General features: G+C 41.9%; 2 protein-coding genes across 4 annotated transcripts in view; one reads left to right on the plus strand and one right to left on the minus strand.

The window, feature by feature from the left end:
* Nucleotides 1-10,915, minus strand: part of Fip1 (Factor interacting with poly(A) polymerase 1) — a 28,549-nt gene extending 17,634 nt beyond the window's left edge. For both annotated transcript variants that reach the window (XM_072287914.1, XM_050184723.3), the window contains exons 1-2: nt 10,748-10,915; nt 6,775-6,966 (exon numbers count right to left, since the gene is read on the minus strand). In XM_072287914.1, the coding sequence (XP_072144015.1) occupies nt 6,775-6,966; nt 10,748-10,894 (339 nt within the window). In that variant the 5' untranslated portion in view covers nt 10,895-10,915. The remainder of the gene's footprint in view (nt 1-6,774; nt 6,967-10,747) is intronic.
* IntS9 (integrator complex subunit 9) overlaps nt 6,890-13,230 on the plus strand; it is a 33,654-nt gene continuing 27,313 nt past the window's right edge. Inside the window, exons 1-2 of one of the 2 annotated variants that reach the window (XM_055074380.1) lie at nt 6,890-6,980; nt 11,463-11,590. In XM_055074380.1, the coding sequence (XP_054930355.1) occupies nt 11,526-11,590 (65 nt within the window). In that variant the 5' untranslated portion in view covers nt 6,890-6,980; nt 11,463-11,525. Of the gene's footprint in view, nt 6,981-10,992; nt 11,347-11,462; nt 11,591-13,230 lie in introns of those variants that run through there. The other variant, XM_050184690.2, reaches the window with a different exon arrangement.

A 13,230-nucleotide genomic window follows, 5' to 3' on the forward strand; every position in this document is an offset into this window, starting at 1 on the left:
ACTTCTGGTGTACTGCTGGGTAGCGTGTTGGTGCTGGTATTATTCTTACTTTTGGTGAATGATCTGCCTTCATCTGTTAATGTCAGATGCAGATCGTTTGCAGACGACTGCATTCTGTACAAAGAAATCTATTCACATGATGACCACACCCCCTTAAATACCACCATAAAGAAAGTTTCAGTGTGGTGCAGTGATTGGCAAATGCACATCAACAAAAAAAAAGTGCACTCTGTTATCCATAACTAGAAAAAAGCCATTCATTCAACTTTAATTATACCATTAATTCAACTACCCTGTCTAAAGTTAAGGAAGATAAATTCCTAGGTGTCATATTGTCACAAGACCTACGATGGGATTCGCATATTCAATACATCACATCATCTGCACTAAAAAGAGCGCTTTTTCTAAAACGACGATTACAGCTAGCATAACCAGACACAATGTTACTGGCCTATAATGCACTTATCAGACCGATCCTGGAATAAGCAAACACTGCTTGGTTTGCGTACACAAAAAAACTAATGAACATGCTCAAAGGAGTTCAAAGAAAAGTGCATAGGGTCATTTTTAACAAATTTGGCCAAGCAGATTAACAAACAGAACTGCTTAAGAAGGCTGGATTACTAACCATAAAAAAATGGGTGAAACTGGCATGCTTAAAGGTAATGTACCAACTATTACACAACCATGTAGATATAGACAAATCTGTGATGTGTGAAGTGTGCGAAACAGTGCCGAGATGAAAGAATAGAAAGAACAGGACAACAGATTGCTTACGCGGAGGCAAATTCAGTGCTGAATGGAAGACGATGATGTTGAGGAGTGTCAAGCACGCGCGGTGCAACAAGGCAAAACAAAAAGGAAAATGATCCTATTGGCAAAGTGCACGGAGCTCCCAGAAGCCAATCAGGAGAAGACCAATCAGCGATTCTATTTTATTTGAGGAAAGCCTCTCTCCCTTTTTTGCACTTTCCGATTATGCTCCTGCAACCTCACATTTAGGCACCTTTCTTTCTGTGCCACTTAAGGCTGCCCTCAGGAATGAGGTATGCTATACACCACTCCTCTTGAGCAGTCGACGAAATCCTTTCTGTGCGTTATATTGCATGAGTTCGACTGTCTGCTGACACGGCTGGTTCTAGCACATAACTGAGATAATTTGTGGGGTGCAGAAAAGATGATTGAAACTCCCGCCCTTTGGCCTATCATCTTGAGTTTGTGTGAAATAGCGTGTATGTACGGAATGACCGCTATATTCCTGCGAACGGTTGCTTGTATATCAGGACAGGTATCACAAAATTGTCACTTCTTATGCAGCGTCTCTGAAATGGAAACAAAAATTTGGAGGATGCTTAAGCTTCGCCTTTAAGAGTGGAACGCGATAGCGTTCCAAGACCCCTTCCTGCTTTTCATGCTTCCCGGCAACTGCAGCTTATGTAACCGTAACATTTATCGGTAGACGCTGGCTGCAAACGCTATGCACAAAGGCAAGCTTTCTGGTAGAAATGTGGCCTCTTGCATGGGTTGATATCCTGCTATTGTTTTGCACTTTCAATATTTCGGTCTGGGAAGAGCTAACATAAAGGACGTGCACTGTCAGTGTTTTTTTCCATTACATTTGTTTGTGGGCTGCTGTTCTCAATATTCAGAGGAACAACTTTGTAAAGAATGAAAGACATGGTATGAGTAGCTTTAGTGGTAGAGAAGAGGTTGGGTATGCATGGTTCAGAATTTGGTTCGGAATTTGGTTCGAAATTACTTCTGCCGAGGCGACGTCCGACGCTGGACGCCGATGTGGGACGCCAACGCCCGATTTTATGCGACACAGGCTCCTTAACACTCTCACGTTAATAGACAGTTTTAGTATAGAGTACATTATACCATTACGTATGCTATAAAATAGCGGGTCATCACTGCACATGCGCAGAAGGCTAAACAACCCACAGTGTATAGCGTATGCATTTAGATAGGAGGGTTGTAGCTTTTTTATCTGGTACACAAGTAGCAAAATGTTTTTGGTTTGTAAATGATTACCTTATCCTGTTTGACTGTAATGATGCTGGCTTTGAGTCCTCCCTCCAGCAGGCATTGGCACTGTTTATAGAATGCCTGGAACCGCTCACACTGACACACGAATGTCCTGAGAACTGTGCCATCAAGTTTCTTGATTTGAGGTTGTCCTTTTGAGGCGACATGTATGCTGGATGTATGAGCCTCGCGCTAAATAACCTCTGTTGCCTTTCGTGTCAGCCCACAGTAAATCAGTCAAGCGTGCCATTGTTCAGGCTAGTTTTAAAAACGATTTGCCGAAATCCTGTCACCACTTAATACAAGAGAGCTTCAGCTCAAAGGTTGCTTAAATGAAGGCTGCTAGCTATCCCCGTTGCGTTATTGTTTCTGTTTCAGAGACACTGCGTAAGAAGTTGCAATCTTGTGATAGCCATCCTAATACACGAGCAACTGTTCGCAGAAATATAGCGGTCATCCCATACACACACGCTATCTCGCACAAGCTCAAGAAGATAGGCCAAAGGGCGAAAGTTTCCCTCATTTTTTTCTGCACCCCACAAATTATCTCAGTTATGTGCTAGAACCAGCCGTGTCAGCAGACAATTGAACTTATGCACCATCACGCACAGAAAGGATTTCGTGGAATGCTCAAGAGGAGTAGTGTATAGCACACCTCTTTCCTGCAGGCAGCCTTGCATGGGACAGACGGGAAGGTGCCTAAATGTGAGGTTGCAGGAGCATAATCAGAAAGTGAAAAAAGAAAGAGAGGGGTTTCTCGAAATACATTGCTCTCAATGCAAATGTCGTTCACTTTTTGACAAGACAGTAATACTAGCAAGAAATGCGCATGAGAACACAAGACTTATCCTTGAGGCAGCGGCTATTGCAGGAGGCAACTGCATCAGTAAACTTCCACAGTGTTGACTGATAAAGAATTCGCTTACTTATGGTCGGCATGCGGGGGGACTGCCTTAGTTCTTGGTGCACTCTTGTGCATTTGTGGTGTTCATGTTAACTTGCACAATTATATGTGGTTGTGATCCCGTGTGCAAGGTTATGTATTCATGTTTTTTTTTTTTTTTGCAATAAATGCTGGTGAAAGTCAGCACTTGTCCCTGTCGCTTTTTCTTTTGTCCTGTGCCATCTACGCACTGGTTACATCATCTTCAATGCCAGATGTCCAGAACAACTTCACAATGGTGCATGTACAGTTAGCATGAAAAGTGTATAAACAGCAGGATCTGAGAGAAAGCTGAATATTTCCATAGCCCAGACACACAGCCTGGTATATTCAGATTTCCAGCCTGCTTTAAAATATGTGAATAACAGTTCTCTTTAACATGCTGTTAATTAATGTTCTTGAAGTTGTTAACAAAATACTGAATAACAAACATTTTTATTGGTTGCAATCACGAACTGCTTGGAAATTCAATGTCATCAAGATTCTGCGGTTTGTAAGCTTCTGACACTGTCTGTAGAAGCATCCAAATGTGTATGACACTGCTCTTAACCCTTTGAAGGTTTTCGCCGTACATGTACGGCAGCGGTTTTCTGTCCCGCAAGGTCTTAGCCGTACGGGTACGGTTTCGAACCTCCGTTTGAAATTTCGCACCATAATGACGATCCGTGCTCACTGGGAGGTGCTGCCACCTCTCAGGACTTACAAGAAGCGTTTGAAATTTGCGCTACCTTCTTGGGGAGATAAACAGAACTGATTTCTAGCTTGAGCGCGTCGTGCAGACTGCGGCAACACCCCTTTTGCGGTTTCGGTTTCGCCGCGTGATCGCAACGGAGGCGCGCGAAACGTCATTTTTCTGTTTGTCGGCACTCTCTTGCAGGGGCGGTGGAAGTTGATTTCTATCTTGATTGGCGCTGCTCTTAGCTTATCACCGCCGTTTGCGAGGTATTCTCGCTCTCAGCGGCAACGCGCTTTCGCGGTTTCGGTTCCGCCGCGTGATCGCAACGGAGGCGCGCAAAACATGATTTTTCTCTTTGTCGGCAGGCTCTCGCAGGGGCGGCGAAAGTTGATTTCTATCTTGATTGGCGCTGCTCTTATTTTGTTTATCACCGCCGCGCACGAGGTATTTTCGCTCTCTGCGGCAATGCGCTTACGCGAGAAGGTGCCTCAGACCTCTGCCCAAGGCAGCCGCACGCAGAGAAGATGTCATGTTTTGCGCCAACACAACTCATCACTCCAAGAGGAGAACGTACATGCATTTTAGGTGTGCAGACTGCGATAAGGCACTGTGCGTAGAACCGTGTTTTAAGGAGTACCACACTCTGAAATACTACTGAACATATTGCAGTTCTGAGTGATGCCGACACCAAAATACTGTTCCTAATTTTTTTTTACTATTTATTCCCAACTTTATACATTTTGTACATTCAAGATCCGCAATAAAGTAATTTGACCACCTGGGAAAGTTTTTTTTTCAAAATAATTCGACCCTCGAAGGGTTAAATCTCATCAATATTCTTGCAACTGTTGGAAGCGATTCATGCTGGCAGCAGAGGCAAGAAAGCAAATATATTGGTAGCTTTGTAAGCTCCACAAGAAGCTTAATCAATGCTGTTGTGTGGTGTATCCCCACACACTAGTTCAAGAAAGCTAAAAATCAAGGAGTGTGGTCTGGTGTTGCCACTGCTACACATAGCATATATATATTATTGTTTTTTACAAACAACAGTCCTAGGATATCTCCTGCCTCTTTCGCAATATATGTCAGCTAAATTTAGCAGCTGAGACACAAGACCTGTGACTGTATGAGTGCATTTTTTCTTGGTGTTCAAACACACGAAGGAACGTGTTTCTCATAGTTTACATCTCGCAATAACTGCGCTGCTTTCTCAGCGAGATCATAAGCCTGAGAGTAGGATCAGAACTTTTCATGGGAGTGCGGGCTCATGCCACCAGGCAGGATAAAAAAAATCCACAAGCACAGTAGCGCTTCTGATACAATTCCTGAAATAATGTGGATGGTCAATTAAGATACACTACAGAACTATTTCATTTATTTTAAACCCCTGCAAACTCCTGAGCCCTGAAATTTGCCTTCACATTTATTTCTAAGAACAGAACAAAGAAAAGTGTGGCTGTTATGGAAGTCGACAAGGCACATTTTATACACAAATTTTATTCAAGCTTTGCGTTTTCACAGTGGAGACTGAAACTTTCATGCTCATCAGTGCAAAATGCATTACCATTTACTGCTGGTGCTGTACATACGATGTAGAGCAACGACTAAGCTATATATTGAAATTTCCCCAAATTGTCAATAAATAATGAAGAACAAGTGTTCAAAATTTAGAAGTGATATTGTTTAAACACAGAGCATGGGAAAAATGTCTCCAAGCTGAGAGAACAAAGCTAGAAATGAGGCCACTGGCTTACCTCTGCACACGACATGCACTCTGTCTGATGTAGCAGACACGCACGGTGTCTCTTGCGCATTACCTCAAATGCGGAGAGTTTGACTACCCTGAGCAAATAGCATGAGCAGGTGGTTCATGCTCTCGTAGTGTGCACATCACTGATGATCTTGAATAAGCCAGAAAGCCTGCCTACTGTGTTTGTATACTGTTGTATACAGGCTGACCTTACAGGGTTTCAATTTATCATGTGGTATACAAAGCCCATTGTTATGATGCACTGTTATGAGTGGATTGCACTGGTTTCTTGTCTTTCACGTATGACATGAAATTCAAAGCAAAGGATCTCTCCTCATTATATGAGCTATTGCATTTGTCATTCCAGGTTGTTGTGAACAAAAACAGTAACTCGTTGCGTGCAACCCCATCATTTCTTTCAAATTCTTTTCACCAAAGATACAGCAGGTGCCCGAACTGCATCTCCTCTTTCATCACTGCCACTGAGACAACACCATCCAAATCTGCCACTGTAGGCTACTTGAAGAAACAACTTCACTTCACTTTCTCATGGCCTGGCATTGATGCACCTATGCTTGTTAACATCTCCCAAAACTTCAGAAATTTCATGGGTAACAGAATGCACTTGGTGCATTTAATCACTGTTGCATACAATGTGCCGTAAAATTTGCAGGAACATATTTTGTAATCAAAACGACAAACTCCACCCGAATGCTCAGAGGTTGTGGCCACAATATTCTTTTGATAGTTTGATTTTTGAAGATAGTGGACAAAATGTCGGCAGCTCATCATGCTAGCATTTCTGCAAATGATTGTCAGATGAAAGAGAAATTACAGAAAATAAATAAAGAAAAAGCACTGAAGCAGATATTAGAGCTGACATGGTCAATGCTGTATACACTACAAGTAGAGCACTTTGTGGTAATTGTATGTATTGGAACACAATAACATAAGAATTTAAACTTCACAAATGCAGTACACGCATTGACACAGTTGCTAAAATTGAAAAAAAAAAAGAGAAAGGCACACGCAGGCACAATGACACGAAAGAAAGGTTGTGTAGTCATACATAATGGTACTATCCTTTTTAAGAAAGAATTTTAAAGCTTCTTTTAAAGCTTCTAAGAAAGACTGTCCAAGAAATCAGAAGAGTTAGGGACGGGAGCAGGAAAGACACATTACGAATCATGCTAGCTGCTCTCCACTACTTTTAGTAGCACCAGGTAAGCAGATGCAAATTTAGGTCATATGGCTGGTCCTGTAGAGTTTAACAAATGGCTTCAGTTCTGAAACTTCTGGTGTGCCATGCAGCCTTGAATGATGCTGCATTTAACCACATCTGAAAAAAGCCCATTTATTACTTTTAAGGTGTCAAACCTGAACATCGTCGTCGTCATCATCGTCGTCATCCTCGTCCTCATCTGCTCCATCTCCAGCATCGCCATTCTTGTCAGCCTCAGAACTTGGGCCTTTTGCTTCCCCGTCGACCTCCACGGGGTCTGTGGCTGGACCCTCAGACTGCTGGCCCTGCTCGTCCTCGCAGCTAAGCTCTCCGGCTTCTCTGTCATCCTTAAAGGCAATAAGTAAGCACACATTATGGCTATAAAGCTTTCTTTTTCCAGCAAGTGATACTGCCCCTGGAGCCTAAACATTCTCACAGAAACAAGGAGATTTAAAAGGCCTCTCTGCCAAGGCTCCACTAGGTACACCCGTCAACAAATCCATTGTTGTGCCCATAACTCATTGCATGACATAGAGCATCATTGTAAAGGTTCAACGATGTGACTAAAGCACAGAGATTTCAGCAATCTTCAGCTCAGGGAACCCTGACAGCTCTCAAAATTCACTGAGGCACTGCCAAATCATGTTACTGCCTTCTCATTCAATAGCAGTCATAGCTGCACTCAAACTCTCATACTAAACACCCCTAATTTATGTGGTTAAAAAAAGTATGTTGCAAAGAAAAAAAAAACATATATCGTGAATTTGCTTTTTAAACAGGCAGTCATGTGTGTGCACCTGTAATGTAATCAGGGCCAACTGCGGTACAACTACCAGCCAGTTGCAATACTCAACTCTGTTAATTTTTTTCAAGAGTCATGACTGCAAATGCCAGTTCAAAGGCATATGGTCTGGTGAAAGTAAATACTCTGTCTTGTTTACTTCTCAATCAAATTCGTAACATACAAACAGGGGGGATGAAGTGTAAAAACTTTATTTGGGTGCTTATGGAACTCATGTTACATCTTGCAGGAGGCTTTGATTCTCCAGAACTTAGTTTGGAAGCACCTACTAGACTATCATTCAGGCGATTGTTGATGCTCTTTCCTTCTTCTCCAGATGACTCATTACTGATATTGGAACAAAGACTGATCGATGAAATATAGAAGGATGTCTAATGAAATGCAATGTGGTAATACTGGTAGTGTTGTGCTGCATACTACTGCCATTACTACGTGCTAAAGCCCTACCCTGAACACAGTAGTTTAGAAACTGGCATACAACACCAACATTCTACAACAGCAAACTGAAGTTGCGCCAACTTGTAGCATGACCAAATAATTCTGGTGTTTATTATGTGCTAGCTGCTACTTGAAGTTTATTTGTGTCTTACACAAAACAGTTGTGGCGAGGAAAGTGGGAAAAAAGCTGCGCTCATGCAGCTTGACTAGCCCCACCTCCCATCTGTACAAGGCAGCAGAACGACAGCACAGCAAACTTCATACAGTCTTAACGTATGACAGAAAAATAAACAAAATAAATAAATAAAGCTTGTACGATAATTGTCAAGTGGACATAATTATATGCGCCCTTGGGTGACTACAAGTACATCAATCATTCACACACAAAAACCAAAGCCAAAGACAAGAAAATTACTGCAGGGTAACATAACAGTAAGACATACGGTAAACAGAAAGGAGTGCTTTATTTCGACAGAATTTTTCTAGGCTTGTAGCTGAAAAATTCATCTATTTATCTACTTATGTAAGATATACTGCAGTCCGAGGACCAAGCAGGTGGTCGTCGAAATATGAAAGAGCACAGTGCAAACCACAATGTAAAGACATGAAAAAGAAGAAAGAAAAATCTGTGATGATGCAAGAAACAAGGACATCTTGGCATGAAGTTAGATACATCAATATAGAGAAAAAGAGTTCCATAAAACCCTTTCACATCATCCTTCATTACAACACTTTCAGGCAAGGCATTTCATTGCAGGATAGTATGGGGGAAAAACAAGCGCAATGCGAGAAAAATACGCTGCTATTTGAACATTACGAGCGTGCCTTGCTGGTTGTGATAAATGGGGGCGTAAGTATGAGTACAGACTAATGTTAAACCGATTAGAAGTAATAAAAAGAAAAATTTCAGTGTAGCAATGGCACTCCTCTTATCCAGCCACAAAATGTTGTTAGTCATGAGCCGAGTCAGTGAATCATTGCAACGATAGGAGTTAAAGAAGAAACAAACTTTGCTTTCCTTTGAATCATTTCAAATTTGTAAATTGTTCTTAAGTACAGATCACAAGCTATGCTTGCATATTCTAACTGGGGCCTCAAAAGTGTATTAACCCTTTCAGACACTGCGTACACAATTCTGTACAAGATAGTGCATCAACAGCTAAAGCACCAACGAAAGTAATGATATGTAAAATGTGTCGCATACGTCTTGAAACACTTATGATTAGAACTGTGCTGCAATTTTGAATAGTACATAGAAAATGTTTTAGCAATATGAGTGGAAAGGTAGATGGTTGAGTCCTTTTACTCCAGATCAGTGTGTTGTATGTAGTGGGCTCACTTCTTTCAATATTATTCACAATGTCATGCACCAGGCATAATTTTCAATTGGTTGTATAAGTGCTTTTCAAGCTTCTCAAAACACTAAATACTTCCTTTTCTTGTATTTGGTATTGCTGCAGCGAGTTTTCACATAGAGTCTACATTCTATAAACATTACAATACTCACTAAACAGTTGAAAATTGTTAAACTTTTCTGCAGCTGTACATTTTCTATGATTCTGAAGATGCAATAAATGGGGTGAAAGCAAGTTATTCAATCAAGGGGATAAAGTGATGTTTGAAATGTTTAAGCAAACTGCATGTAACTATGTAAACTGTATTACGTATTAAGTTGAGGAATCGAGTAGGTGAACGTCTGAACCCCCGTCACAGTGGATATGGCTATCTGCTGTTGTGCATGAGGTCGCATGTTCAATTTCTGGCATTATCATTTCCATGGGTGGGGGGAATGTAAAAAAGCAAAGCCTTTGTACTTAGATTTGGGTGAACATTAAGGAATGAAAGGTAGCCTAAATTAATAAGCAGCTTCTCATTAAGAAGTCTAGAATAGTCTGTGTGTTACCTTGAGACGTCAAAACTCAATTTGATTTTTAATTGCTTAAAGTGAAACACAGCTCCAATAACAAGAAAAACGGTGAATTATCATGGCATTCCAAAGAAAAACAGGGGTTATGAGAGGCACAACAGTATGGGGCTTCGAATCGATTTTGACCAGCTGGGGCTCTTTACCATGCGCCAAAAAAAGAAATAATCGATAAACGAGATGCTTCGCATTCCATCCCTGTCGGAATGCGGATGCCACGGTCAGGGATCGAGCCCGAGACCTTGCGCCCAGCAGCAGAACGCAAACAGCGAACCACAGATTACGGTGCCACACTGAAAGACACGTAATACAAGTAAGGTTCACACTAATCCCGACCACAATGTTGCTCCTGTAGCGAGCTGGAAGCATAGTCTGTTCGATGCGCATTGTTCCTGATCGTAACTGGAAGTAAGAAGCGTCATCGCTGACATCTTTTCGTGATGCGAGCTGCTCAAAGCTCCTATTTGTTTTCGGAAATGGACGACAGAAATCAGGATAGTTTCGGCCGTGTTCAACACATTGCGAAAGTCACACAAGAGCATACCTCCTGCACATTACTTTGCGCTTCCATGCAAAGAAAAACAACGCTGCGTAGTGGTGCAGCACGCTACTACTTCGTAAATGCTTATTCTGGCGTACAACGTTGCAGCCACGCATACTAAGTGAGCTGCTTAACTTACAGCTAGCCAATCTTTTTTGAAGCACTGAAGCTTTCCTTACTTCTAACTCAAACCAGTTGCGTTCATTTGCAGCTTCTAGAGATACGTCTCATATAAGCACACTGCGACCACCGTACTGGCACCCTTCAGCACGTGCTATCTGATTCAGATCATAGTTCGAAAAACTGCCAGCCGAAATCGTTTTTTTGTGCTGTGCTTTTGCTAAACGCGCAGCCTAGTGCTAGCCGGCCCATGCGCGGTCGTGGCACACAAGTTGGATGACGGAAGCTAAAGGTTTTCCGTACCTGTTGCGATTCATCTTTATTTTGCAAAAGTGCTGACTCATCCACCTGTAACTTCGAATCACTGCTTCTTTCATTCGATGCACCAGCGTCCGTTTTGTCGTTATCACCGTACAACCAAGCATCATCGTCTTCTGCGGCAGACGCCATTTTGCTCAAACAAGGAGTGTCGGATTGGATGTGGATCGCGATGGATTGGTCAAACCGGTTGGCTTGCGCACGTGCCGACGCAGCCAGCCGACGCCGCTAGTCAACGCGCAAAGTTCGCGTTATAACGTCTGTCATACTGAAAACCGTGCTGAAAACTATGTATCACTTCTTCGTATTGTATTCTAGTTTTGCTTAAGTTGCTGCCGACCAACGGTGTCTGTTGCAGTTTTATCTTTATTGACGATTGAATCCACAGCAGTTCTGAATGAATGCGTGAGCTTGTTTGTTTACGCTCAGCATGAGTTTGAGAATATTATCACGCAGTTATATGATCAATACGCTCCAAAACGTTTCAGGAATAGACTTCCTTAACTCACTTCCTCCTATGCAGTTGTTCAGTGATATCGTTCTCATTTGATTAGTTTCGCCTCGTGTGCTTCACAATGAAACTCGTAAGTGTGGCTTATTTTTACTGGTTCATGCGTAAACACTTGACATCCGCATCCTTTCCCCCACCCACTGACAGTCTTACGGATTTCTTCATTGTTGTTATTATAATTATTTTCAGTTCTGTTTGAGCAGCAACCCAAACAAGCCATGCAGCGTACTGAAGTTCAAGAACACTCTGATCATGTTCGACTGTGGTCTGGATGCAACGTCCGTCCTTGGATTCTTGCCTCTACCACTTGTCCTCAGGTGTTAAATGCTCTGCCTGATTTCTGTCCCCGCGTTCTTCATATTATCAAATACTCTTACAGGAAAAGTCTCACAACCGTTTGTGAAGTCTACACAATTTGTGAAGACCGCATACAATGACTCATTATTCAACCTGTCATCGCATGCTTTGCTTGAAACCAGCAATATCATGGTTTCAGATTAGATTCAGGCACGTCTTTGCCGTTCACATTTCGTTCATATCGCCTGCTTTTTGCAATCAGTGACTTTCTACATCAATGTTGTACATGAACTGGTTGAACATAGTTTGTCTGCTTATAAGCAAGCCAAATGTGGGCTCACATAGCTTTGTCAAAAGGATACGGGCCACACCATGTGTCACTGAAGCCGACGCCGGAATGTGTAGTCGGGTTCTTGTACGCCATGCGCACAGAAATCGTGACGATCCAGAAATTTTGAAGCATGAAGAGTACCATATGAGAGCCTTGCTCCACAGCTCAGTAACATAGTTTTGGTTGTACACCATGTAGAATCTGTACTGTTGACAAACCATCATTTTTGGCAGCACCACAGAGGCGAAGACTGACCAAAGGGTCACTGGACATGCTTTCTTCCCTTTGTTCAGCCTTCGTTTGTTACCAGCTTACGCCTAAATGTTCAGTGCAAGTGCGATACCAAGTGTGTTACAAAACATTGCCTATATTCGAGAGCGTGAGGTTTGCTTTAGGTACTTAGTGGTTGTAGCAGGTGATTCTCAGGCTTTTGGCTTACGTAAAATGGCAATATATAAAGCAGCAGCAGAGAGGACAAAAATAAGTAAACAGAGATTGCTTTGTCTTGCCAGAAAATGAAACTAGTAGTTTTCAACAATTGAAAAAAATAGGTGGGGGGGCAGGAGAAAAAGGACAACAAAGTTTGGAGAGCTATCGAGAGGTGTCAAGTTTAGATTAAGAAGTGCTTATGTGAAAAGACAGCAGTAAACACAAACACGTCGTAAGCAAACTAGAAAAAGGAATGTACCAAATCTAAAATAACTACCAAATGAAGACAGGAACACAAAGATTCACTAAAGGACAACTAATGAATTTAATTAGAGGGAAAACAAACAATCGGTAAAGAGGAGGAAAAGCAACAGATATGGTTAGCTCTGTTTTGACCATATGTAAGACTGCAAAAGTTACACACTGCTATTTATATTAATGCCTATAGTATAACTAAAGGATTCCAGAGCTGCTTTTGTAATATTATAATGCCTGGTGGTTAAAAGGACTCTGAACCTGTCAATGAAATATGGCTTCACATATTTTTCGTCTCTGGAAGAATGAAAGCTCTTTGTTAGTGGTATGTTAATTCAAGGCCAGAGTGGCATCATGGTGCATGAAGCAGTCTCAAGGTGCCTTGAGGGGCTGACAGTTCTGAGATTCAGTGGGCTTCAATGACTGTTACCATCACATGAAGAAAGCAGACAAGGAATCCAGGAAAAGTGTAGGGGATATTAATTCTTATGTTTAATTAAAATATGGAACCAATAACAAAGCTAACGAAAAAATCGAGTCCCAAAAATCCCCTTGCTCTTCTAGCCACTTACTAGTAATGATGTGTTGTGTTCTTATGAACTGATCCACATGACATTCCTAATTACTTTCGACAAATGCAGTACC

This window comes from Dermacentor andersoni, chromosome 4, assembly GCF_023375885.2.
Source record: "Dermacentor andersoni chromosome 4, qqDerAnde1_hic_scaffold, whole genome shotgun sequence".
Classification (NCBI taxonomy): domain Eukaryota; kingdom Metazoa; phylum Arthropoda; class Arachnida; order Ixodida; family Ixodidae; genus Dermacentor; species Dermacentor andersoni.